At 63.1% G+C, this 25,037-nt stretch overlaps 4 protein-coding genes across 15 annotated transcripts in view; 1 reads left to right on the top strand and 3 right to left on the bottom strand.

Moving 5' to 3' along the window:
- The window catches only part of RABL6 (RAB, member RAS oncogene family like 6), a 20,457-nt gene extending 17,933 nt beyond the window's left edge, over positions 1-2,524 (bottom strand). The window contains exon 1 of the mRNA XM_004756930.3: positions 2,151-2,524. Coding sequence (XP_004756987.2) covers positions 2,151-2,280 — 130 coding nt within the window. The 5' untranslated portion in view covers positions 2,281-2,524. The remainder of the gene's footprint in view (positions 1-2,150) is intronic.
- LCN15 (lipocalin 15) lies at positions 1,496-25,037 on the top strand. Of its 6 annotated transcripts, XM_004756919.3 has the most exons (9): positions 17,151-20,856; positions 21,104-21,175; positions 21,351-21,382; positions 21,506-21,645; positions 21,722-21,792; positions 22,021-22,131; positions 22,861-22,962; positions 23,191-23,257; positions 24,915-25,037. In XM_004756919.3, the coding sequence occupies exons 3-8, from the start codon at positions 21,368-21,370 to the stop codon at positions 23,223-23,225; spliced, it is 474 nt and encodes a 157-aa protein (XP_004756976.1). In that variant the 5' UTR covers positions 17,151-20,856; positions 21,104-21,175; positions 21,351-21,367; the 3' UTR covers positions 23,226-23,257; positions 24,915-25,037. The 6 variants fall into 6 exon arrangements, with proteins under 6 accessions (XP_012913964.1, XP_004756973.1, XP_004756976.1 ...); XM_004756918.3 differs by having other exon boundaries at positions 21,104-21,382; XM_013058509.2 differs by lacking the exon at positions 21,351-21,382 and having other exon boundaries at positions 17,153-20,856.
- Positions 2,681-13,903, bottom strand: CCDC183 (coiled-coil domain containing 183). The gene is made up of 14 exons (XM_004756928.3): positions 11,579-13,903; positions 10,977-11,098; positions 10,444-10,521; positions 10,103-10,270; positions 9,868-9,972; positions 7,871-7,993; positions 6,329-6,454; positions 6,124-6,178; positions 5,500-5,600; positions 4,750-4,910; positions 4,340-4,508; positions 4,140-4,250; positions 3,958-4,054; positions 2,681-3,063 (listed from the first exon to the last, which is right to left on the bottom strand). Exons 1-14 carry the CDS (start codon positions 11,646-11,648, stop codon positions 2,945-2,947), a joined length of 1,605 nt encoding a protein of 534 aa, XP_004756985.1. The 5' UTR covers positions 11,649-13,903; the 3' UTR covers positions 2,681-2,944.
- Positions 13,906-16,225, bottom strand: TMEM141 (transmembrane protein 141). Of its 7 annotated transcripts, none has more exons than XM_013058508.2 (5): positions 15,722-15,882; positions 15,369-15,435; positions 15,058-15,196; positions 14,794-14,901; positions 13,906-14,479 (listed from the first exon to the last, which is right to left on the bottom strand). In XM_013058508.2, exons 1-5 carry the CDS (start codon positions 15,773-15,775, stop codon positions 14,350-14,352), a joined length of 498 nt encoding a protein of 165 aa, XP_012913962.1. In that variant the 5' UTR covers positions 15,776-15,882; the 3' UTR covers positions 13,906-14,349. The 7 variants fall into 7 exon arrangements, with proteins under 7 accessions (XP_012913962.1, XP_004756980.1, XP_044938681.1 ...); XM_004756923.3 differs by having other exon boundaries at positions 15,113-15,196; XM_045082746.1 differs by having other exon boundaries at positions 15,113-15,238; positions 15,369-15,379; positions 15,722-15,834.

Genomic DNA, 25,037 nt, shown 5'->3' with positions numbered 1-25,037 from the left:
AGTTTTCATGCCTAGAGGTTCTCTTTGGTTCTTTTTCAAACATGACTTGTCTGTTCACAGAATCTTGATAATCTTAAAGCTATTTCCTTCCTACCCTGGAAAAGTGCTCTTATCCTGATATCAACCTTTCAAAAGGTTTCTTAGTGAAGGAGTGCTTAAGTCTATTTTTAAATTCTAGTGCTGAGAGCCACCTGGCCAGGACTCTGCTGTCCCAGTGTCTGGAGGCTTTCTCTGTGAGTGAGGAAAGCTGGCCTGAGCAAGGGCACTCCTGACCAGCTCCATTAGGGATGGTACTTCCTCACTTGGGAAGTTGCCCCAGTTAAGGCTTCTTCACCAAACAGGGTGAAGAAATTGTGTCCAGTGGTGGTAGAAAGGATAGACCCGGTTAGGCAACACTCTTCCACTTTGAATGCAAGTAACTTTCAAACTGTAACTATGGTCCAGGGCTCCACTCAGATTTTGATTCTAAATTTGATGTGTATGCTGGGCTCCCGCATGTGACCTGAGCACTTCTGTGTCAGAGCCATTTAAAAGGAGACGACTTGTCTGCCCCAAGAGAACAAGGGATCTACACTTGGACGTCAGCAGCTCTTTCCTACAAAAATCCTGCATCTGTAGTCCTCAGATTGCTGGTTCGTTTCTCCTAAGCAAGCTATTTTGGAAAATAAACAAAGTCTATCAGAAAGTTTCAAAGCTGCGTATCGTCCAACTACAGAGACAACCTCCCTCTAATGTAACTTCTCTCCATCTCACCCCCTTTCCGGGAGTCCTAGGGAATCACAGCCTGTCCTCCCAGCTCCCGGAGACTGGGCTTACTTCTCCGGGATAAGTCTACCGCGCACCCCCACCCGTCTTTGACCACCCAAGGCTAGGCGATGTGCCTCTCCGAGTGCTTTCCAGAAGGTGAAAAATTCAGTTTCCAGCTCTGATTCCACAAGACTAGGACCAAGTTGAAAACAATACCGTTAAGTAATAAAAGTGAATGAGGGACTCCAAATGTAGATCCTCCGGGTTTGGACACGTGAGTATTCTGACTTGCCATTCTCTTCTCTGAATGTGAAGAAACACATGCAAAACGGTGGGGCACATACGCCGACAACGACCTCTCTTCTAAACCCACACAGAGACCCTCCTAATTGGTTTCTTCCTGTTGTGCATTACTGACTAAATAGGCCACCGCAGGGACCAAAAGCTCCCCTTAAAGTAGCAAAGGGAGGGGCAGGGAGGCGTCCAAAATCTTGCAGCAACGCCGAGAACAACATAAAAAGCGTTTAAATAACGCTAGGAAAGGACAGCGAGAGGTCAAGAGAACGGTGCGTCCGGGAGCTGCCCAGTCTGCATAATTGATCACAGGCCTGGAAACGTCCTGGGCTCTGGGGGCAGCTGAAAATAACTGCTCCCTCCGTCAGGGAAGAAAAGTCTCCTACAGTAGAGAGTCCTGCCTTCTGGAGCCTTTTCCAAATATATCCCCCCAAATGCTCCGAAGACGGGGGAGGGGGTGGGGCAGGCATATGTGGCGCAGACGACATTCCCTGCAGACCGAACAGGAAGCCTACGAGGAAAAACCCCAAGGCTCACACCGCCCGGGCCGCTGGATCTCGGGGCTCCTGGGCAGGCTGTCACGTGGTTCTCCGACGCGGAGCCCCCCACCCCCTCAAGCGTCACCGACCACAGAGCTCTCCCCACGTTATGTAAGAACCGCCGTTAGGCGAGGTTATCCGGGCCCATCAGGGCCGCGCCGAGCGCACCGGGAACCGCCTGGACGCACTGCACCGTGCAAACGGAGCGCACGGATTGCTCCCCGCGCTCCGCTCCTCGGGAGGGACCCCGCGGTCCGAGGCGCCCGCCCTCCACCCCTGGGGTCCTCCCGGACCTCGTCTCCGGCCCGGCGTCAACTCCCGACCCCAAGTGAAGGCCCCTAGAGTACCCGCCACAGGTAAGGGCGCAGCAGAGCCGCAGCACAGACGGGCAGGACCTGCCACAGCCCCCGCAGACCGCGAGGCCCCGGGGGCGCGACCTGGGCTCCGCCAAGTCCCAGTCGCCGAGGCCGGGCCTGCGGACCCCGCGGGCAGCGCCGTCCTCCGCCCGGGCCCTCGGAGCCCACTTCCCACGTCCCCGGGCGGGAGGCCCGCGCGCCGGCCCGCACTCACTGTTGTACTGCACGCCTTTGGCGAAGCGCCTCTGCAGCGCCTGGTTCATGGACTGCAGCCCGGCGGGGATGTTCTTGTCGCGGCCCGGGGCCTGCTCCGACCCCACCAGCTTCTTGAGCGCGGAAAACATCTTCCCGCTCCCCCGTTCGAGCCCGGCGCGGCCCGCGAGCTCAGCGGCGGCGGCGGCGGCGGCGGCCTGGCGCGGATCGCACCATGTCCTGGGTCCCGGCGGCCGGGCGCCTGCCTCGAGGGCGGCTCAGGGGCTCAGCCGCGGCGGTTCCGCTCCGGCCCCAGCGACCCCCGGCGCGGCCACCCTCCGCCTGTCAGAACCGCCATCTTGGCGCTGGCTCGACGAGGCGCGCGGCTACGGGGCGCCGCGAGGGCCAAGAGGGCGCGCGCATGCGCAGCGACACGCGAGTGATGCGCTCTTGGCGCCGAGGAGCGCGGCGAGGGCCCCGGCCGGGCGGCGGCGTTGGGCGCGCGCATGCGCGAGAGGGCGCGGGCGGCGGCGGCGGCGGCGGCGGCGGCGGCGGGCGGCCACGTCGGCCGGCCGGTCCTCGGAGCTGTCCCCCTGCTTTCGGGGTGGGCCTCACGCCCGTCCGCGTCCTCGCGGGGCCCACCCCGACTCACCCCTCAGCCGGACCCACCCCCAATGCCCCACTTTTCCGCCCGCTTCCCAGCGCGACCCCCACGTCCGCGGCCGCCGGGTTCGCGCCCACACTGTCCCCGGTGTCCCCAGCCGTCCTGGAAAAATGTTTATTTGAGTCCGAAGAGCCGGCGGGGTGGGGCGGGGGCTACTTCCTCCTCTTCTTGGCCGCCCTGAGCCGGCCCTCCAGCAGCCGCTGGGCCTGCCGCTTGATCTCGGCGCGCGAGGGCACGTAGCTGTGGTCCACGTCCGCGAACTGGAAGGTTTCTGGAACGGAGCGCGAGGAGGAGGGCGCCCGCCTGCCTCCCGGGGCCACGTTCTGGCCGCTTTCTCTTAATTCCGCTCTGCCTGGTGCGCTGGCATTAGGGGCCTTACGGGCTTGGGGACAGAGGCTGCCACTCGGAGGGCCCATTCTTGCCGAGGCCGAAGGCCGGCCGCTTGCAAACAGACCGATTCAGAGCCCACTCCCCCGGCCCGGCCCCCTTTTCTTTTTTTTAAGTCTTTATCTGACTCAGAGAGCGATCAGAAGCAGGTGGATGGGCAGGCGGGGGCAGGGTGAAGCAGGCTCCCCGCCCCGCAGAGAGCCAGGACCCCGAGACCCTGACCTGCGCCGAAGGCAGAGGCTTAACCCACTGAGCACCCCCCAGGCGCCCCTCCCAACCCCCTTCCTCATCAAACTCGCACACCAAGCCAATATTCTCCCGCTAAATCAACACAGGGTCGGGCACCAGGCAACTGGGGACAGCCCCTGCACGCCAAGGCCGCCAGCACCCTCCGACAGGCCGCCAGCATCACTCACTCAGCCCCTGGGAAGCTGTCTGCCCTGGCCTTCACCCGCTCTTTCCTGCAGAAACTCCAAGAAAGGCTCTGGCCTAGGCCGTTCCCTCACTCCTCCCTGGACTCCCCGAAGGCAGTGATGCTCCCACATGTCAGGAGATGCTACAAATTCTCCTTTCAATGGCATCAGCCTCTCTGTGTCCTCACTAAGTCACTTACCTAAATTCTAATCCCGTGGGTGCGGGGGATACACCCTCCCAGTCCTTGTGGCACTGCACCCCTCCCCCGGGGGGCCCTGTGCCTCCAGGCTATCCCGGTCAGAGGGAGCCATCTGCCACTGGTTCCTCCCTTCCTCCCCGTGGCTGGGTAGCCCCGAGGCTGTACCTATCATATCGTCCTCCAGGTCCTCAAAGCTGACCCTGGTGTTGTGCTTCTCCTTCAGAGTCGAGGTCTCTAGGGTATCCCTCACCTTTGTGTCTACCTGCAGGGCACAGGCAACTGTCAGCTCCAGGGGAACGGGGGGGGGGGCCGGTGGGCACGCCCAGCCTCCAGCTGCTTCCAGCTACCTCCTCGGTGATGGACAGCGTCTGCACTCTGTCGGCCAGGTGCAGCAGCTTTGCTTCGCAGTACGCCAGCTTGCCGAACATGTCGAGGCTGTCGGAGAGCGCCACTTCTTTCTGTGGGCCGGGAGGAGGGTCCCATCTCTCCTCTGGCTTCTCCCAGGGCCTCTGCAGACAGCTCCCCCCCACACCCCCACAGCTGGCACCTGGGCTGTGGGCAGGGCAATGCCAATCAGCCGGATGAAGAGGTTGTCGATGCCTGTCTGGATGGTCAGCAGCAGTTTCTGGCTCTTGGTCGTGCTGGCGTAGGCTAGCCGCAGTCTGTCTTCCTCTTCTCTCAGCATGTCCTTCATTTTCTTCTCCACGGACTTGAAGCTGTTGAGGAGGATGGTGGCACAGATTCCGGGCCAAGGCGCCCCGAGCCGGGTGATGTGCTAAATTCAGGGACTCCGGAGTTCGGATGTGGGCGTGCGGCGCCCCTCAGCTGGGGTCCCCCAGTCCACCTGCCAGGCCCCGCTGGCTCGTTGGCAGTGGACGCTCTTGGCTCCGAGCCGGGCCCACACACACGGGCTGTTCTCGAGGGCCCCATCCGGGGCCCCGGGGCCTGGCGGGCTACCTGGCGGAGGCGGGCGTCTCGCGGAACTTCAGGACCGCCTGCTCCACTTCCAGCTTCTTCATCAGAGCCTCCAGCTTCGCCCGCCGCCCCTCACAGTCCTCCGTCTGCAGCTCCAGGTTCTCCTCGGTGTTCCTCTGAGCCAGGAACCGGCCAGCGATGTCCTGGTGGGGCCAACGGGGCAAGCGGGTGTGGGCCCGGTGGGCACAAGCCCCCTAAGACCGGGACTGGTTTCTTCTGGGCGCCTCCCCATGGTTGGGATGACAGTGACTGTGGCCAGGCACTGGGCCCAGTGCTCTCTGCGGGTCAGCGCATGGGACCCCCACCACAAGCCGAGAGGGCCGACGGCCACGGCAGAGACGAGGAGGCCGCCTCTCAAAGACTGCTGCGCTCAGAGCCACTTGTCCGAGGGTGGACACGCTCACGTCAGGGCTGAGGACGGGAACTAAGGCTTACTGATGATAAACCCACATCAGGTTAAACGGAAGGGCCAGGCAGAGGTGGCCTCTCGTGTGGTCCTAGGGGTTTGGGAAGGGATGGAATTGTAGGTGGGGGTCTTGGCACTTGGATCCTCGAATCCCAGCAGGCTCGGAGCGGCCCTTGGCATGTGACTCGGAGACGCCAGCACGCTCTCCACTCAGCTGTGGGGGCTGCGGCTCTGCGTCCCTTCTTTCAGGAGGCTCCGCCCGGCCTTGGGCGGGGGCAGGGGCTCCTTGCCTCCCACCCTCCCTCAGGAGAGCCAGGGAGCAGTACCCAGAGGTGGGAGCACCGCACCGCCGTCTTCACTTTCTCCACCAAAGCGGTCACATCTGTCTGGTACTTGATGTCTGCCTCGGAGGTCTCTCTTTTTCTTACTGGTCAGAGCCGAGGGGAAGGTGGCCAGCATTCAGGAAGCGCGTGGGAACTCGGCTCGAGGCCATCAATCACGTCTGTGCATGCCAGAGAGCTGGGCAGTACCCATCAGACCTGCCTGCACTTTTGTCCTGCTCCCCCCCTCAGCTGGCCCTTCCAGGGTGCCCCAGGGCGACTCCATCCAGAAACAGCCTGGTATGGGGGCTTTGCGGTGCTTCTCAAAGGCAGCCCAAGGGTCCAGGGGGCCGGACTTGTCTCTTCTGGGGAATCGCTGGGGGATGGAGCCCTGGGGTACCATGGAACAGCGGAGAAGCTGGGGGCCTGGCCACCTCGGCAGCGAGCCCAAGGCTGTGGGCTGTGGCTGTTGGCACTCAGCCCCTGCAGGTAGAGCCAGGAGAGGCAGGAGTCTCCCTCTCCCTGGCCGCTGCAGGTGCACCTGGCCTTACAGAGACCTGACTGGGTGGCCTGAGCCCTTGCTGGCCTCTTGGGACCCTGGCTGGGGGCGGCAGAGAGCGGAGCGCTCACCTTTCACGGTCTCTGTACCCATCAGATTGGAGGGGAAGTCCAGGTCCCGCCGGCCCTGGTGGGAAGGGGGGGAGGAGGAGGAGGAAGAGGAGGAGGAGGAGGAGGAGGAGGAGGAGGAGGAGGAGGAGGAGGTGTGGTGAGCAGCGCCCTCTGCTGGGGAGCGGCGCCCAGTGCTTCTCCTGCTGCGGGCCCTGCGGGGACTCACCCGGCGGTACTTCTCGTTGGTCTCCTTCGTGTGGATCTTGTCGATCAGCCTTTTCTGCTGATTGAGCCGGTTCTCGCGAGCCCTGCGCTCCTGGATGAAAGTCGCCTCCCCTTGCCGCATGTTCATCTGGGGACACGGGAGGTGGGGCGTCACGTCTCGCCAGGACCCCCGTGGCGGAAGTCCAGCATTCAGTTTCAGTCCCCGCTCTCAGATCTGGGAATAGCACTGGAGGCTCTCGGCTGCGCCCGTCCTCCTAAGGTGCTCCTGCTGCTAGCGTTCAGCAGCCTTCCTGCCGCCCACCCTCCTCTCAGGGCTCTCTCCCGGAGCTCCCAGTTCTCTTGGTGCCTGCGCTCCCCGCTGCCTTGCCGGGCTCCACTGAGAACTCACTCAACGGGGAGTGAGTCCACGTGTCTACGAAGGAACCTGCTATTGTCCCCCAACCCCGTCTCCTCCCACGTGTCCTGTTTTGGTGGCTAAACCCATCATCCACCCGCCCCTGTCTATGCGTCCTGGATGGGGCTCTTCCACTCCCCAGCCACATCTCACTCAGCACCAGACTCTTTTGGGTGACCATGAGAGACTTCTGAGCCCGGTTGACTTTAGGAACCAAGCGCTACAACTTGCCCATCCCAGGCGACCAGCATCCGGACTGTGGTTCTTTTCGGTCTCTGCAGCCGGAGCACGCCTGGTTTTGAAGTGCAGACCTGATCCCATGGCCCCGTGTCTCCTCCCAGAGCTCCAGGTTGGGCGGGGGGCCAGGAGCTAAGCGCCCGCCACGTCCGCCTCCCTGCGCTCCCAGACTCCGCTCCTCTGCATCTTCTCTGCTCCGGCCACTTGCTCCTCCCTTGGCCTGGTGAGGCCCCAGGACTTTGTTGTCCTTCATCCTCCGGGCTTGGGAATCTCCGACCTCCAGAGCCCTACTCAAGGATCGCCTCCCTGGGGGCCCCTGAGTGGCTCAGTGGGTTAAAACCACTGCCTTCGGCTCAGATCATGATTCCAGGGTCCTGGGATCGAGCCCCGCATCGGGCTCTCTGCTCAGCGGAGAGCCTGCCTCCCCGCCTCTCTCTGCCTGTCTCTCTGCCTGCTTGTGATCTCTGTCTGTCAAATAAATAAATAAAATCTTTAAAAAAATTAAATAAAAAGAATCACCTCCCTGAGCAGGTAAGTGCACCAGGATGGCCCCACGTCACCCACTCCTCTCTCTGCAGTGCAGGCCAATGGTGTAGTGACATTTCTTCATGGATGGCTAGATGGCTTGGTGCGCTGTCCCCTCGTGAGGATGAAGCATACCTGACTGGCAGGCAGACTGGGCGGCGGGATGGTCCCTGCCTGGGCCAGATGAGCTCCCTCCTGTGTCTCCCTTCAGGCTCCCATGCCTGGTGGGACCCTCTGTGTCCAGGGCCATCATGTGTGAGCAGAGCAGGCTCATGGGGTAGCCACTGATGGCAGGCTGTGTGGGTCTGGGGTGTTCCTGCAGACCCTGGGCCGGATGGGTCTTCGAGGGAGCCCTGTGGGACCCCTAGCCCTGGGGCTTGAGCTCACCTTGACCTCATCTGTAATCATCATAGCGTCCTGGGACATGACTGTCATGTCTGACAGCTCTGAGCAGTAGTCATCCACCAGATTCTGCAGCTTGTCCAGCTCCATGGGGTACCCGGTCAGCTCCTGCATCGAACAGGGCAAGAACAGGGGTGCCCGGTGACGCCATCGGTTGAGTGCCTCACTCATGATTTTGGCTCAGGTCATACGTGAGACCAAGCCCCAAGTTAGACTCTGAGCTGGGTGCGGAGCTTGAGATTCTCTCTCCCTCCTCTGCACTCTCCCGTGCACGCTCTTTCTCTAAAATAAATAAATCTTTTAAAAAATGGGGGGGAAGAGCAGGGCCTGTGGCCAATCAGATGCTGCACTTCCAGAGTGGATGATGCCGACCCCCAACTCCTTACCCTAGACTGCGTGAGCCCTGAGGATGGCGATGGGGTGTCCCACTGTGGGAGGAGCGGCCGCACCCCAGGGAGCTGCTAGGGACTGGCTGCTGCCCGAAGTGAGGCAGGGAGGCTCAGCACACAGATGTGTGGTCAGAGACTCGGAGCTCAAGGCCAAGGCTGCCCCGGCCAGCTGGCTGTGGGAGCTCGGGAAAGCCACTTAACCTCTCTGAGTGTCCCCGTCTGTGGATAACGGCTCTTTCGGAAGGTAGCTGTCAGAATGTGTTGAGACGGTATAAGGAGGAGCACAGAGCCAGGTTCATGAATACCCAATATATCGGACTTAGTATTTTGTTACTGGTTACTACAATGTAGAATCTTTGCTAGGTTTTTTTTTTTTTTTTAAACATAGATGACTATGGGAGTTATTTTTTTAAAATGCCTATGTTCTGGGGTGCCTGGGTGGCTCAGCTCGTTGGTATCCGATGCTTGCTTCAACTCAGGTGTTGATCTCAGGGTCGTGAGTTCAAGCCCTATGCCCTATGCTGGTATCCACGCTAGGCATGGAGCCTAATTAAGAAAACAATGTGTCTGTTCTGCAAAGAACATGCCCCTGGGGGGACATCCTGCTCCCAGATGAAGGAGAGCTGGACCCAGGAGTGCAGCGGAGGGCAGGGGTGTGAGGAGGGGCCCAGGAAGGACCTGCAGCTAGGTCTCTAGGCACAGGGCGCCCAGGCAGAGGGACAGGCAAGAGGGCCGCGGTGCCTGGCTCTTTGGGCCACCGGCGGGACCCAGAGGGTTGTGACTCCAGCCAGCAGGGCTGCGGTGCCCACACCACCCTCCTCCCCCACCCCACTTCCGCCGGCCACCCACCTGGCTGCCCGAGCGCCAGCCTCAGGATGAGGGAGTTGGGGAGAACTCCCTCACTGTCCCTGCCCTCCGGCCACACTGCTCCTCGCAGCACCGCGGCCGGCCCTCCTGTCCCCCCCCAACCCCCCACCCCCACCCCCGTCCAGCCCTCCTGTCTCCTCCTCCTCCCCCTCCCATGGAGGGGCCCTGCCTCCCAGTGGGACTCAAGGACCCTGGGGGCTTCCTCCAGGCCTCTTCTGATGGGGGCCGGGTGGGGTCAGCCGGCTTGGAAGAAGTGGGAGCAAGCTCGAGGTTACCGGCCTGCTCAGAGGTGGCTTGTCCTCTGTAACAGGGAACTTGTTGAGGGCTCAGGACCCATTTTTGCCCCCAGAGGCCAGGCAAAGGACAAAGAATGGGGCAAAACTCAACGCTGAGCCAGCAAATACATGCGAGAAAACCCACACAATGCTGATACATGCCATGATGTGCCTTTTGAAGTAGCAAATAACAAGTTTCCAGACAGGTACATGTGCCCCTGCTCAGCGGGGTCCCAAAGCAGGGGTCTGTCCTTGAGGCACACTGGCCTGAAGGAAGTTGCAGTCCTTCCCCTCCGCGGGGGGGGGGGGGGGGGGGCGGGGGGCGCGGGTCCCGCCCGGAGGCTCCTGTCCCCACTGAGATGCCAGCCCTGCACCGAGTCTGGGTCCTGAGACCCCCGGCGCCGGCGGCCAGATGGCTTCCCTGGGCTGGGGACTGGGGTGAGGGGCTCACTTTCTTCAGGTAATCCAGCAGGCCCACGTACAGCAGGTGGATGTTCTGACTTGTGGTGATCTTGACCATGGTCTTTTCAATGCTGTTCTCCAGCTGGCGGATGACCTGGGGTGGCCCGAGGGCACACTGTTCTTAGGGACACAGCACCCGGGTGCCCACCTGGAGGCTGCGCCTTCTTCCAGGGGAGGGCGGTGTCTCTCGTCTGGCCCCGCCCCCGCGGCCCCGCCCCCGCCACCTGCAGCAGGTGCAGCTCCTCCTTGGTGGCGGCCGGCTGGCTCCTCAGGCTGGCCAGCTCCAGCTGCATGCTCTCCAGCTTCTGACCCCGCCGCCGCACCAGGTGGATCAGCACGTTGTGTACGTTCACGCGGTCGAACACGTACTTCCGCAGCTTCTCCCGCGCCACCTGGGTCAGGGAGGGCACGGCCCGCGCGTGGGTGCGCACGGGGAGCCGACGCGCGGCGGGGCTGGAGCGGCGGGACCCCGGGATCGGGACGGGCTCCGCAGCGCCGTTTAGTGGTGGTGGTGGGGGGTGCGCACTGGCTGGGCGAAGCCGAGGGGTCCCCCCTGCCACCTTACCTCCATGGTGGAGCGGCCGTGGGCCAGCCTCATGGACGTGTCCTTCCTGCAAGCCTTGGAAATGGTCCGCTGGTCGTACTGCAGAGCGGCAGTGGCTGAGCCGGGGTCTGTGTGGACCCCCAGGCCCCCATCCCTCCAGGCATTCTCCCCTGGCCTCTTCTACCCTGTGCAGCCCAGCAGCAAGGCCCCATCCAGACCATTCCAGCTGAGCTGTGATGGGAGTCTGGAGAAGAGGGCCCAGGGCTCCCCTCCAAGGCCAGAGAGACAGAGGGGCCCGTGCTGTAGGGGGTAGGCCCCCAAAAGGACCCCGGCCAGGCCCACCCTGCCGGCAGACTTTTGGGAGTAACTGCAGCTAGGGGAACAGGTCTTGGGAAGCCCCTCCCCAGGATGCCCGCCGGCTCCAGAAGGGCAGGGGAGGGGGGAGAAGAGAGGGCGCCTGCCCTCCACTTGTGTGTGGGACTGTTGTGGCAGGTGCATGCCCCACCCCCCCATCCCCAGCCAGGGGTCTGCAGGGTGGGGACGGGACTGCTCACCTTTTTGGCCAAAGCCCAGTCTTGGGTCCCGCGACGGATGCCGCTGCGCAGGAGGGCCAGCGTGCTTTTGTTCTTGGCCGTCTTCTCCTTTACCGCTTGGATTTGCAGTGCCCGGCATTGCTCTGGGGTGGGGGGTGGGGGCGGAGGGGCAGAGGGCCAGGGGGCCAGGGGGCCAGGATGTGGGTGGGTCTGGGTCCCCGAGCCGAGGGGTCTCCACACCAGGGCTGTCCGAGGTGGGGCAGGCAGGAGAACGCTGATCCCACGGCACAGTCCTTCCCCCCACTGCTCAGGGTCATGGGCTTCCTGGCTCAACGGTGCTTATGGGGGTGGCTGTGCGGGGCACATCCTGGGATCCCTTCCAGACCCACGGGCCAGAGAAACAGGTGGGTCCTTTCCTGTCTCCTCTAGCTTTGGGGCTCACAGGGCTCACACATCTCTTTGAAGCCCCCCTGCATGGCAGTCCCTTTGGTCCCTTCTCGTAGGTCTGTTGGGGGGGGGGTGGCCACTAGCCCTTGTATGCCCTGGACTGGCCCTGTGTTAAATCTGAGAGCTCTGAGCCCAGGGAGGGGCCGGGCAGGGTGGTCCCCTGGGGGGCGGCTCACCCTGGAGCCGAGTGATCGTCTTCAGCTCCTGGATTTGCTCGTCCGCCTCTGCCTCGCTGCGCATCTTCATGGTGGCCCTCGGGGTCCTCTCGGGACCCTCTGCACCTCCCGCCCTCCCTGTGCTGAGCCTGCTCAGCAGAACTGCACGCAGTTCAGCTTATCCCCGGAATCTCGGCCCATTGTGATGGGGGCCAAGGTTCTCGATGTCCAGTTCAGGGAACCCTGGCAGTCCTGGACTGCCCTGCCCCCACCTGCTGCCCCGAGCGTGCCTGGGGGGCTGTCCCCAGGATGTGTGTCTTGTGGCTGCTCTCGGCTCAGGGGTATGGGAGGAGGCGCCTTCCACAGGAAGGTCTGTGGTGGTCTGACACCGTACCCACACCAGCCCCCCCCCTACCCTCCACACCTCCATGCTGTCCTCCACTGAGTCTCCTAAAACGTCTCACCTCTGCCTTATGGGATCTCCGTTCCCTCAGCACACCCCAGGCTCAGACTCACAGACTGGACGAGCTGGCTCGTGAGGTCCCACCTCTCCCTGCCTTCTGCCTGCTGCCTAGAGACCGTCCTGCTTTGCCTCTGCCTCCTTGGGGGAATTCCTGGGTCTAGCCTTCGGTGCCACTTACTCTGGGAGGGGCCACCCCAGCCCATGCTGCTCTTGGAGTTGTAGGCCCTGAACCCCTGACAGCCTGGGATCCCAGGGGTGCGTACCAGCTCGGTTACTGTTTCCGGCCACGCTGCGTGAACTTGCTGGAGCTGCCGTAACAGAGAGTCACAGCCCGTGTGGCTGCCAGCGTGGAAATTTATTGTCTCATATCCTGGAAGCTAAAAGTCTGAGATCGGAGTGCTGGCAGGCTGGTTCCTCCTGCGCTAGGAGATGGCCATCTTCTCGCTGCGCCCCCACAAGTTCGTCCCTCTGCTCGTGTCTGTGTCCTCCCCTCAGAAGGACACAGTCCAGACGGGATCAGCCCCCCCCCCCCATTTTAATGCGATCATTTCTTTAAAGGCTTTGTCTCCAAATGTAGTCATATGCCAAGTCCTGGGTGTTAGGTCTGTGATGTGTAAATTTAGGGACACGCAGTTCATAACCATGGCTGGCAGGCTAAGACCCTACACAGGGGTCACTTCCTGGTCATTGCCACTTTTTGAAGAAAGTGAGTCCTGTCCCATTTAAAACTCCACGGGCTCACTTTCTGCCACCCTCTGAGGCCGCAGGGGTTTGGAAGGACCAGCCATAGGCATCCCCCGACCCCGTCTTCTCCCTGGGCCGCAGGCAAAGCCTGCTCGCTGTCCCTCAGTATTGGTTCTGCCTTGTTCCTCAAACCCCTGAACTTTAGTGGGGTATGTGGCTGCCCAGAACGAGGCGGTCCTCCTAGGCGTGTACCCCATGACTTAATTTTGGCTGGTGGAGGGTAAGCCCAAGCGGTGAGTGAACTATCGTCTTCCCTAGTGACTGGGATGAAGGCATGATGGCTGGAGCTGGCGCAGCTGCCCGAGACCATGAGGTGCACCCGGAAGAGAGGCCACAGCAGGGGAGACAGCAGGGACAGCAGGGGGCAGACTGGAGGGAGTCCTTGAGCACCTGTCAACCCTGGATCACTTACATGAAAGAAAACCCCAACCCTCGCTCACTCACACCATGGTTATCTTGGACTTTGCCTGCCCACTCACCGATTCCCTGGTGCACAGTAGGCGCTCAGCGTTCTTCTCAATGACCGGCTAGGCCGGGAGGTGCAGGAGTTGGGCTGGGGCTGGAGCAGCATGGCTCCAGGTCGTGGGCCTTCAGTGTGACCGGGAGGGCCGCTGCCCAGGACGATGGACTTGCCCAGCTTTTATGTCATCGCTGCCTCTCCCTCCGTCGGGTGTGTGGGGCATGTAGTCATGCCCACTCAGAGCTTTCCCTCCCTGTGGACGGAACTCCAGTAAGCTAGCTCTGGCCGCCCTCCACCCTTCACTTCCCCCTGCCTTGGAGTGAAGTGACTTCATCTGACAGGTGTGTTTGGAATGGTAGACAGGTAGGCATGGCCACTTCCTGTGCCTTGAGTCCCAGGGGCCAGGCGCTACCAGGCCGCACACCCCTGCTTTGCTCCCTCATGGCTGGACGTATGCAAGCAGACCCCGCGTGGGAAGGCCTGTGGAACCGTTGGATTCTAGGGCTGTGCTGGCAACTGCCCTGGCGGGTCCTCCAGTGCCAGTGTATGGCGCCGAGAGGATCTGTGTCTCCTATTTTCTTACTGCTTTGACGTGTTTCCCGATGGTTGTATTTTTTTTTTTAAGATTTTATTTATTTATTTGACAGAGATCACAAGTAGGCAGAGAGGCAGGCAGAGAGAGAGAAGGGAAACAGGCTCCCTGCTGAGCAGAGAGCCCGATGCGGGGCTCGATCCCAGGACCCTGAGATCATGACCTGAGCGGAAGGCAGAGGCTTAACCCACTAAGCCACTCAGGCGCCCCTTCCCAATGGTTTTAGAACTCAGCTGGGAAAAGGCAAGGCCTTTATCTGTGCAGCAAGCCCCCCAGCAGCTGTCCCCTTGGACTGTGGGGGACGCCAGGGCCAGACAGAGAGTGTCAGAGCACCAGGGCCCGCAGAAGTCCCTTCCACCAAGTGCCAGGGCCTCTCTGATGCTCTCCAGCTCTCAGCATCCACCATGTTTCTCACTGCCCTCTGGGAGGCCAACCACTGCAGGGACAGCCCCGCTGGTGTGACCTGGGCAGTAGCAAAGGTTTGCACAGGGTTGGCAGACCTCCCATGAATGTCTGCAGGGGACACTGTTGGGTCACCTTAGGCTGTGGGGAGGGCCTGTGTGAGGGGGGAGGGCAAGCCTGAGGTGAGGAGGCCCCGAGGGCTCGAAATTTTCCGCCCCAGGTCTTCTGCGCCCCAGGTGGAGCTCTCCTAGCTGTGCCGATCTGTAGGAGGCAAAGGGAGACAGCTGGAACCACAGCCTAAGCCGCTCACCAGAAGGACACAGGCCTGACGTCAGCCAGCTTGGTGTCTGGACACCCTTCTTGGGGTGACCACACACCTGATTCTGCACTCCCCTCCTGCCCAAGGGGCTCAGGAAGGTCTGGCTGTTGCATGCCACCCGCTCCTGCCCTCCAGGATGGACAGGCCAGAGGGGAGAGGCCCTGTCCAGTCGATACCGTGGGCCTCGGGTTTGCCTGCCGAAACCTCTGGCCCCAGAGCCTCAGGTCCTGCTTTCTGCTGCCCTCTGGCCTCTCACCTGCACCCCTGTCTTCGGGGAGCTGCCCCGTCTCCAGGAAGAGCCAGAGGTTGCTGCATCTGTGCGACTCCACTCGGGTCACCCAGTAGCTGGCCACCGAGCCTGTGACTGGGGAGCAGGGGCCACGGGCCAGTTGGGCAGAGGGTCCTGTGGGCTTGGCAGGACTCGCACCGAGAACTGGTACCCCGTCCCAGGAGGTGGGGATGCACGGGACCACGGCCTCCCCACCCCAGTGGAGACACCCCGCCGGAAAGCCAGCATCACCTCTGGCGACTCAGGTGCATGTCAACGCGGGAGGCACAGCCCCTGGGGTACCCACCCACGGCCACCAGCACATGCCACTGGAAGGGGTACAGGAACTTCCTCCGGATGAACATCTGCAGGCCGAAGGCGGCGCCGGTGCCTGCCCAGAGCCAAGGTCCCCATCAGCCAGCCTGTCCACCGCCTGGGCGCCCACAGCAGCCGTCAGGCTCCCAGCCTCCGAGGACAGGGGACTGGACGGCCCCTGCTCGGCACTCGGGTGAGACGGGAAGGTGCGGTCTGTCCGGACCCCAGGACGTCTGGACCCAGCCTACCTGCGACAAAGCTGAAAATGCCCTTCACGAAGGCCTTGGACTGGCACGCGGCGTACTCCCCCAGTCCCTGCGGCGGCGGAGGGGTGAGGGCTCAGTCCCCGCGCCGTTCACAGGCCCTCCGACCCGCCCTCGGGCACACTCCGGCCGCAGGGAGCGGGATCACTCGTCGTGAGGCCCTGGGGCTTGCCCACACCTGCCTCCAGGTCCACCCAGGCTGCCCCGATGCCCACAGCCGGAGCGTCCTCCCCCCGACTCTCTTCCCCGAGGAGCGTAGCCCCCCATCGAGGCCCCACCCGCCCCGCTCAGGTCAGCTTCTGAGGTCCGGGGCCCGCGTGCCAGGCCGGCCTTCTCACCGGGTGCTTGGCGGCCACGGCGTCGTCCACCCGGGACAGGCCCAGGTTCACCATGGCTGGCAGGTCACCCGTAGCGGACGGGCGGAGCCTGCGCACGACGTGCGGGGGGCGGGGCGAGCAGGGGGGCGGAGCCTTGCGGGACGTGCAGGGGGGCGGGGGCGGGACCCGCGTGAGACAGGCGGAGGGGCGGGTGTGGACAGGGGCGGAGCCTGCGCGGGCTGCGCGCTGGGGGAGGCGGAGCGAAGAGGGGGCGGAGCCTTGCAGGACGCGCGGGCAGGGGCGGAGGGGCGGGTGCGAAAGGGGCGGAGCTTGCGCGGGACCGGCGAAGGGGCGGGGACGAGCTCGCAGGAGGGGCGGGGCTGGGGGGGACCTGAGAGAGGGTGGGAAGGGCCGAGGGTCTGAGTGATGGCAGAGAGTCTGCGGTGTGGACTCAGGTGGTCTTTGAAGTAGAGGGGCAATGAGGCTGGGGCCTGGCCAGGTCTTCTGGGGGAGAGGGGGCATCAGTTTAGGTCGCCGGTCAGAACATTGAAGTCCTAGGTGGCGCGTGGGCTTGGGAATGGACACGGCTTGGGCGTCGCGTGGCCTGTGGGTGGGTCCAGCTCCCCAGTATGCCCCAGCCACAGGGTAGAGGCCAGCTACCTCCCGTCCGGAGGATGAGGCCCCCTGAGTGGGGGACAGCCTCTGTCCAGGGGCCAAGGCTGGGCATTCTGGGTGGGCCAGACGCCCCTGGCCCCCCCTCCCCCGCCCCGCCTCCCTGCCCTAGACGGTAGCACTGACCTGAAAAACAAGTTATTTTACCAGCAACCAGGAGTTTACTGGGGAGCAGCAGAGACTTGCAATTTGGGACATGCGAGCCACAGCAAAACCAGGGATGAGGCCAACCAATGACCACGAGGAAGTACTTTATGGAGAAGGAGTGGGAGGGGTTGCTGTGAACCCAGGCCTGCTGGAGAGAAGCAAGCGCTCCGGGTGGTGCGGGCCGGGGTCGGTTTCTTGTAGGGGAGACAGTGCACATCTTTCCCGGTGGGGCCTGGGGCTGATGGTTCTCCCTGCCGTGGTCTGGCTGCCCAGAGGGCCAGGAAAGCCAGGGCAAGCTTGGGGGATGGTCGCCTTGTCCCAAGCCCCCAGAGCCCTAGATTCAGGTCTGCACACAACCGGGGAGAGTGGGCTTCAGGCCGGTACCCTTCCGCCTTCCCTGGCAGCACAAGGAGGCCATCCTGTGCTGTCCACACTCCGTTTGCCAGGATGAGCTGCTTCTGCCCTTCCCACCACCTGCCTCCCCCCTGCCCACACCTGGAGGGGTGCGTGTGGGCAAGCTGATGCATCTGAGCCGGCCCCTCCTACCCAGACAGGGGTCTCCCCACCCCCCTTCCCCTCCTGCCCCCCCCTTCATCTCTCTCCCCCTGCCCTCCTCCCCCCTCCTTGTCCTTCCCCTCCCTCCACGCCTCCTGCCTCCTCCCCTGTCCCACTCTCCCTCCTCTTCCTCCTTCCTCTTCTCGGTCCCATTCTTGTGGCTGCTCCAATGAAACTGGAGGCCCAGCAGACGGGAGGAAGCCTGAAGCTTGCAGCAGGGCAGCGGCTGGTCATCCAGAGGCTGACTGGAGCCAGGAAGTGTGGTCCTTGGCGGCTGAGGCACCACCCCTGCCCTGTAAGTGCCCACGTGACTGAGAGCTCTGTGGCCTGCCCTCAGGTGCAGGACATGCCACCCCAGGAGGCCACGCCCTGACTGGCCTGCACATTGTTGACGCTGCCTGAGGGGCAGGAGCCCTTCGTGAAGTCACTGCAGAGGTGCCCAGCCCTGGCCCGTTCCCTGGAGGGACACAGAGGGCACGTGCAAATTAGGGGAAAGCGGATAGTGTGTTTGCAAAGCAACTCCCCAGACGTGAGTGGGACATGGGAGACCCCGAGGGCCGGGGCAGGAACCTAGAGCTCAGAGCACCCCAGGTTGGGGGGGCGGACACCTGTTCCAGCACGTAGAGGGGGAACTGTGTAGGTGAGACCCCTGGGGTCTGTAGGGGAATCTGGCCAGCACAAAGTAACCTCCATTCCCCTCCCACCTCCTGCTGGGCCCCCTGGGGTGGAGCCCAACTGTGCAGGGGGCCAGGGGGCCCTTGATTGTCCGTGCAGCTTGGGCTCCCTCCATGGTCAGCAGGTGGAGGCTCGGAACACCTGAGATTCTTTCTCCTCCCCTGAGGACGGGTCCCAAGGTTAGGAAGCACCCCGGGGGGGCAGGAACCTGACTGGGCTGGGCCTGTCGGAGAGGTGGTCAGCAGCCCTGACCCACCATAACCAGTGAGAGTTTACTGGAAGGATACTGGGGCTCCTGGATTAGCAGGGTGCTGGAGAACCAAGAGAGTGGGTACAGGGGAGCCTCGGCGGTCTGGTGAACAGGAACAGAACGAGAACCTCCAGGGAAAGAAGTGTTGGGTCTGAGCCAACCAGCCTCTGAGTCCTAGCCCTCCTCCTGGAGGCTCAGAACCCTGGGCCGGCCAGGGGGACTGATGGGCAAGGTGGCAGCCCCTCACACCTGTGCCCCTTGGTCTTCACAGTGTGACGCTGGGAGGCAGTGAGGCAGGGAAGCCAGACGAGGCTCCAGGCGGAGTTTCAGCTGCGGCTGTGGACAAGGCAGGCCATGCCAGCACGCAGACCCCTGCCACGGGCTGCAGACGTGGTGGCGCAGCAGAGAGGCCCCAGGCTCTAGCGGACCTGCAGGCCGAAGCGACCTTACTCCCTCATTTATCCACAGCTATGAACCGAGCACCTTCTGCGCCCGGAGCTGGGGAATCCGAAGCCGTCAGGCCCCTGGTAGCGCCGGCTGTCCCGGAGTTTAGAGTGTGCAGGGCAGAGACAATACGTAAACACAGAAGAATATGCAGATTAAGCTCACAGCCTGGAGGAAAGAGATCGGGGTGGAGTGGGGTGTAGACTGCGGTTTGAGGAGGGGGCAGAAGCCACAAGCTGCCCGGGGAGCGGCCGGCTCCGGGCCGGTGCTGGAAATGCCACGGGGCCAGCGGGCCGGGTGTTGCCTGGTGCCGGGATGGCTCCAGATGCCGGGGCGCGTCACATTTGTTCTCCTTGAGGTTGCCCCCCGCTGTGAGGCCGAGGACACAGGGAGCCGACGGTGGCTGGGCTGCGGTGAAGGCCCTGGGCAGGGACGTGCTGGGGGCCAGTGAGTTTTCCATGGGTAGAGGGGCTGCCCTGCCCCTGGGGGGCTCCTCAGGCCGTCCGAGGCTGTGGTTGTCCGGGCCTTGCTCAGGCCTGCGGTTGGCGTGGGCACCTGTCCTGCCCCCACCCTGGCCTTGGAGCTCTGGCCTTGGAGGGCATGGGACGGATTCCTTTGGCCTTCCTGTCCCCCAGCCAGGGAGCTGCGTTTGGGAGAAGATTTTGTACGTATTTGTCACTTGTATTTATGCGTTTTATTATTTTTTTTAAGATTTTATTTGACAGACAGAGACCACAAGTAGGTAAAGAGGCAGAGAGAAAGAGAGGGAAGCAGGCTCCCCTCGGAGCAGAGAGACCGAAGTGGGGCTCGATCCCAGGACCCTGGGATCATGACGCGAGCCGAAGGCAGAAGCTCAACCCACTGAGTCCCCCAGGCGCCCTGGATTTACGCGTTGTAAACAACGTCTCGGTCACACACGGACCTCACTTTTTCGCTGTCAGCTCTGTGAGTTTATAGACAGACGCAGATGCGTGGCCACAATCCCAGGTCCGACAGTGGCCGCGTGCCCTTCTGCTGGCCGCCAAGCCTACCCACCCCCCAGCCCGCCACCGCCGAGCAGCTTCCTGTTCCTGGGCACTTGCGAATTCTGGAAGGTTCTAGAAAGGTATCCCCATCTGTAGTCTTCCTGAAAAGGCCTCTCTCACCCAGGAACCGATGGGGATTTTCCAAGCGCGTTACCTGAGTGGATGGTTTGCTCCTTCCACGCCCTCCTGCCATGGACGGTTCGTCATCCACGTGGCCATGGGGGACACTTGGTGGCTTCTGCTTCCGGGTAGTTTTGAATAAAGCCCTCCAAACACCTAGGCGCAGGAGTTTTTTCCAATTTTTCATTTTTCTCATGTAAACACTGAGGTGTGCGATTGTTAAATTGTCCGGAAAATTAGTGTGTCCCTTTCTGAGAACCCACCACAGGGTTCCCAGGGCCCCGGCCCCGCGTTCTGATGCCTGGGCAGCGAGGACTTGGGCACGGCGACCCGCAGCCCTAGAGCTGGGCCGTGTCTCAGAGCAGCCTCGCCTCGCCGTCCGTCCCTTGATCACGTTCTCCCGTGTTGGTTTTCCAGCTGGACGTCGTCTTTGGTGAAGCGGCTTTTCAAGTCTTTGCTCGTTTTTATTTTTTTAAGTTGAATTGCTTGTTTTTCTTATCATTGCATCTGGAGAGTTCTTCGTAGATTCAGGATTTACGTCCTTTATCAGATGCACGTTCTGTAAACATGGGACTTGGCGGGGAGCTGGGATCCCCTGAATCCCAGCGCAGGCGGCCGTCAGAAGCCCCCCTCCTCCCCTCCCTCCCCGCTGGGGGTGAGGCTCTCTCTCGAGCCCTGTAGGCCCCTCCACGCCAAGCACTTGGCAGCGCTGGCCTTGCCCGGGCCTCCCGCCCCCGATCAGAGGTGTCTGGATCGTGTGCCCCAAGGCCAGCAGGTAGTCCTCCCGTGGAGGGCGCCATCTGCCTGCACAGGAGAGGTCACGCGGGAGGCCTGGCCAGTGAGCCCCCAGCAGCCCACGGTGCCGCCCTGGCGACACTCGGGCCTGCATGCTTATGCAACCTTTGATAAGACATTTGTGACGCCATAATCCACCCTAAGCAGCGGCTCAGCTCCGCCCTCCAGACCGGCCCCAAGACCTGGTGCGTGGCAGTGGGGCCTAGAGTGAGGGGTTACCCAGGCCTCTGATGTCCCCTCCGTCACAGCTGGGCTGACCCATGGTGACTCCACTCTTGTGTGCGGTGTGTGGGGGGGTATGGACAAGTGAGGACTTTGGGGACCCAGACCCTGGGTAGGGCCCGTGAGCTGGAGCACCCCCATGTGCCCCGGGCCCCCGGCCCCCGGCCCCAGCCAGTCTAGAGGTGGACGGAGGCCAAGGTGAGGTCTCTGCTTGGTCCTCGGCGACGGGCTGGCAGGTGCGGATCGGAGAGGTGAGAGGGGAGAGTCCGCCTCTCTGGAGCCCTCCAGGAAATGACCCCCGGGGCCGGTGGGGGACCTCGCGTGGCTGTGCAGGACAATGGACAATGGAGGCTGAGTTTCCAGAGCCAAGTGCATCTGCTGCCCCACGGCCCCTCGGCTAAGCCCGCTGGGCTATAAAGCCTGGCCTCCTGGGGCTGGGATTCCCGCGCTGGGAGCCGGGGGGCAGGCATGGCCTTGAAGTGCGTCCTGCTGGGCCAGGTCCTGCTGCTGCTCTGGGTGTCCGTGGCTGGGGCCGAGGTTCTGCTGCAGCCAGATTTTGATGCCAAGAAGGTAACAAAGGCCCCTGTGCTGTGGCGCGGGTGGACATGGGGGCTGAGCCCCACAGGATAACAGGGTGGGGCCCACGGCGGACCTGCTCTGGGCCTTGAACCCGCCAACCCTCGGACCCTCTCTCCACTTAATCCTGGAACAACCGCGTGGGGGTAATTACTGACCCATTTCACAGCTGGGGGAACAGAGGTCATGCGACCTGTCCAGGTAGGTGGCAGAACGGGGGTATGAGCACGAGACCCCCAGCTGCGTGGGTCCAACAAGCCTGTGTGGCCGTGGGCTTCGTGGCCCCGGTCCCAGGGCAGAGCCGGCCACCGAGCTGCTTTGCAGTTCTCAGGCCTCTGGTACGTGGTCTCCATGGTCTCCGACTGCAAGGTCTTCCTGGGCAAGAAGGACCACCTGCTGATGTCCACTAGGACCATCGAGGCCATGGCGGGGGGCAACCTCAGTGTCCACATGCAGTTCCCTCGGTGAGTATGGTGGGGCTGGCGGTGCGGGCGGGGCAGGCCAGCAGCTGAGAGTGAGCCCCGGGCTGTGCCCCCCCAGGGCTGACGGCTGTCACCTGCTGGACGCCGAGTACCTGAGGGTCGGCTCCGAGGGCCACTTCAGAGTCCCAGGTAGGTCCTGCCCCGCCTGCCCTCAGGGACCCCTGACAAAGCGTCTCCATGGCGTGACATGGACGGTCCTTCTACCTGGGGCCACGCCCCCGCCCCCCCTCCTCCCCACCCCTCCTTCTCTCCACCTTCTGCCCTTTCCTTGAGCCCCGGAGCGGAGGCCGGCGTGGGTGGGGGTCTGTGCGCGGGCCCCGGGCCCTCCCCCACGGCTGGCTCCCCCTCCCTCTGCAGCCCTGGGCTACCTGGACGTGCGCGTCGCGGACACGGACTACAGCTCGTTTGCCGTGGTCTACATCTACAAGGAGCTGGAGGGAGCCCTCAGCACCATGGTGCAGCTCTACAGTGAGCGCCCGGACGCCTTGGCCTCGCTGGCTGCTGCCCCCCTGGGCCTCTCCGCCCCCACCTGGGGCCGCCCCCTGCCCCGTCTCCCCCCGGCGCGGCCCCTCAGGCCCGGCCTCCCCTCCTCTGTCACCCCAACGGGCAGCCAAGAAGGGGGGGGTGGCGGGACCCCGCAGCTCTTCGGAGAGGGGAGGAGTCGGTGCGAGGGGCCTCTGGGGGCCTTGCCGCCCTCTGGCCCCGCTGCCTGAGAGCCGAAGTGAGGCTGAGGTTCCGTTTTGCTGTAATTTCTGAGGGCCTTGGCAAAGTGGGCAAGGGGGTCCCCGAGGTGCAGAGGTTGGGGTGAGGGCTAGAGACTGGTTTGGGGGGCTTGAGGGGTGTGGGGCCCAGGGGGACATGGCCCTGGGGAACACCCGAGGCCTGCCAGTCTCCCAGACACCCTGTGTGGATTAGGAAAGGACACCCCTCCGGGCGGCTTCAGTCCCCCTGATTCCCCGGCCAGGCAGGCACTTTTGAGCAGTGCACAACCTGCTCAGTCTTGGGTGATGGACCGGCTGTCAACTCTTAAGGAAGAGCGCTGAGGCCGGGAGACCTCCCCCCTCCCCTCCCCTCACCTCTGTGAGCCCCAGAGGCCTCTGCCCCCTTCCCCTTACCTCTCTGTGAGCCCAGGAGACCTCCACCCACCCCACAACCTCTGTGGGACACAGAGCTCACTGGGGCCCTGCTCTGCCTCAGGCCGGACCCAGGAAGCAAGTCCCCAAGCTGTGAAGACCTTCCGGGACTTCTACCCCACGGTGGGGCTCGAGGACGACATGATGGTCATGCTGCCCAAGTCAGGTGCGCAGGCCCCTTCCCGACCCCTGGGAGTGAGCCAGACCAGGTGGTGTCTCTCGTAAGGCGGGCCGCAGCCCCCTCCTCCCGCCCGCGCACACTGAGGAGGAGGTTATGGGCAGCCGGGAGGGAGAGGCTTTCAGGGGCTGGGGCTGTTTGGGGGCCCAGGAGGTCAGGCTGCAGGAAGCTGTGGGCAGTCCGGCGAGCTCAGCCTCTCCGTCTTCCTTCCCGCAGACGCGTGCTCCTCTGGGGACAAGGAAGCTCCCTGACACCTGTGGAGACCCACCTCAGCCCTTCGCAGGTAGGCGCGAGGCAGGGCGGCCTCTCCGTCCTGTTCTCCAGGGCCTGCGTGGACAGCCCTGGGCTGCTGCTCTGTCTGCTGCTCTGCATGTGTGGATCCCACTCCCCCAGCCCCCACCCAGCTGCCCAGCCGGCCGCTTCCACGATTCAGGCCTCAGCTTACATGCTACCTCTTCCAGGAAGCCTCCTCTGATTTCCTAGGGCTGCCTTAACAAATTACCACATATGACACAAGTTTGTTCTCGCCACCGTTCTGGAGGCCAGAGCCAGGGCCCGGCTGATTCCTTCTGGAGGCTCAGGGCCGAACCTTGGCCTCTCCCAGCTCCTGCTGGTGCGGGCGGGCCTCCGCCTCCCTTGGCTTGTAGTCCCGTCCCTGCTGTCTCTGCCTCGATGGTCACACGGCTGTCCTCCCTCTGTGTGTCTGCGTTCAAATGTCCCTCTTCTGACGAGGACACCGGTCACGGGGGCCGGACCCGCCCTAAGTCCACGACAGCAACGTCTCCGTCCTTAACTGGTCACGTCCGCAAAGACCCTGTCTCCAGGGAAGGTCCTGCTCTGAGGCCCTGGGTGGACGTGAGTCCGGGAGATGCTGTCAATCCAGTGTGCGGTGTGTCCTGCCGCCTCTGGCTACCTCCCTGGGGTACTAGGCCTTGGAATTGTCTAGGAACCTGGTCTCCCCCGGAGGGTCCCATGAGACGGGAGCCGCCACCTTGCATGGCCCTGCCGTTATAGGGTTATCGGGACATGGAAGTAGGTGGACTCTTGGGGACACCCTCCCCCCAAGTAGATGCGAAGAAAATGTCCAGCCCCTTACCAAGTTCACAATGAATAGTTTGGGAACCCACGTAAGACAATAAATAACAGGAGTGTCAGAGGCAGCCCTGTGGTCCTTCCTGGCCTGTGTGTGGGGGGGGGCTCCTTCCGCGTTCCGAAGGGCGCGCCCCACCATCCCTCCCGGCATCCCCCTACCTTCTCCCCCCGCATGCCCCTGCCTTCCCCCCAACATCTCCCTCGGCATCTCCCCCTGCATCTCCTTCAGCATCGCCCCCTGGCATCCCCCCGCCACCCCCCAGCACCCCCTCCACTATCGCCCCTGGCATTCTGCTCTCCCGGCCCAGCTGGCTATTCACCCAGGGGGCCTTGGGCTGTTTCAACTTCTCGTGTGTCTAGAAGCTGCTGCCGACCCCTGGTCCCTCCGCGCCCCACAGGTGCTTGTCCTCGGTGGGAGGAGAGGGGGAGGGACATGCCAGGTCAGCCTCTGGGAGGTTCTACCTTTGGAGAGTAGGAGCCCCAGAGTCCTGCTGCGGGCCTCGCCCCAACTTCCAGGGTAAAGCGTCCCACGTGGACCCCCCTCTCAGGGGCTGAGTCTGGGGGTTTAGTTGTGGTTCAGTGGCCCTTGTGGGGCATTCTTGCTATGCCGGCCAGGGAGCAAGCAAGGTGCTGGAGAGTGTGTTGGGGTCCCCAGGACCGCGGGAAGCCACGGTGTGCTGCTGGCCTCTGGGGCCACCGTGGTGAGCTTCTGCAGTTGTGGAAGCTTCGATGGCGGAGTTAGCTCTGGCCTTGCAGACGACGCGTGCCGGGATGGGGGCAGCGAGAGGCTCCGAGGAGTGTTTGTTGAATGGGTGTCTGGAGTGACTGGGCCTTTCCTGTCTGTGCAGGGCGAGCTGGAGCAGCAGACCTTGTCGTGTGGAGTTGTCCGGACCCACCGTCCTCCTGGGTCACCCCTTCCTCCCCAACCCTGGGCCTCCCTCTTCCCCTCAATAAACATATTCTGCAGTCCA

Source organism: Mustela putorius, unplaced genomic scaffold, assembly GCF_011764305.1.
Source record: "Mustela putorius furo isolate JIRA1106 unplaced genomic scaffold, ASM1176430v1.1 tig00000596_pilon_pilon_pilon, whole genome shotgun sequence".
Taxonomy (NCBI): Eukaryota; Metazoa; Chordata; class Mammalia; order Carnivora; family Mustelidae; genus Mustela; species Mustela putorius.
Note: the sequence above shows the minus strand (reverse complement) of the source record. Positions and strands in the feature narration are given on the sequence as shown.

Excerpts from the sequence above, each read along its gene's own strand:
- CCDC183 (XM_004756928.3), bottom strand. The coding sequence starts at position 11,648 with ATGAAGATGCGCAGCGAGGCAGAGGCGGACGAGCAAATCCAGGAGCTG. Across the intron at positions 4,509-4,749 it reads GAGACGCCCGCCTCCGCCAG|CTTCAAGTCCGTGGAGAAGA; the intron begins GTAGCCCGCCAG and ends CCTCCTCAACAG. Across the intron at positions 4,251-4,339 it reads TTGCCCTGCCCACAGCCCAG|AAAGAAGTGGCGCTCTCCGA; the intron begins GTGCCAGCTGTG and ends CCCGGCCCACAG.
- TMEM141 (XM_045082750.1), bottom strand. The coding sequence starts at position 16,222 with ATGCCCCCTCTCCCCCAGAAGACCTGGCCAGGCCCCAGCCTCATTGCC. Across the intron at positions 15,197-15,721 it reads CCGTGGCCGCCAAGCACCCG|GCACCGGCGCCGCCTTCGGC; the intron begins GTGAGAAGGCCG and ends GGCTCTGGGCAG. Across the intron at positions 14,902-15,112 it reads GCATGTGCTGGTGGCCGTGG|TCACAGGCTCGGTGGCCAGC; the intron begins GTGGGTACCCCA and ends CCTGCTCCCCAG.
- LCN15 (XM_004756916.3), top strand. The coding sequence starts at position 21,074 with ATGGCCTTGAAGTGCGTCCTGCTGGGCCAGGTCCTGCTGCTGCTCTGG. Across the intron at positions 21,646-21,721 it reads GTCCACATGCAGTTCCCTCG|GGCTGACGGCTGTCACCTGC; the intron begins GTGAGTATGGTG and ends GTGCCCCCCCAG. Across the intron at positions 22,132-22,860 it reads CACCATGGTGCAGCTCTACA|GCCGGACCCAGGAAGCAAGT; the intron begins GTGAGCGCCCGG and ends GCTCTGCCTCAG.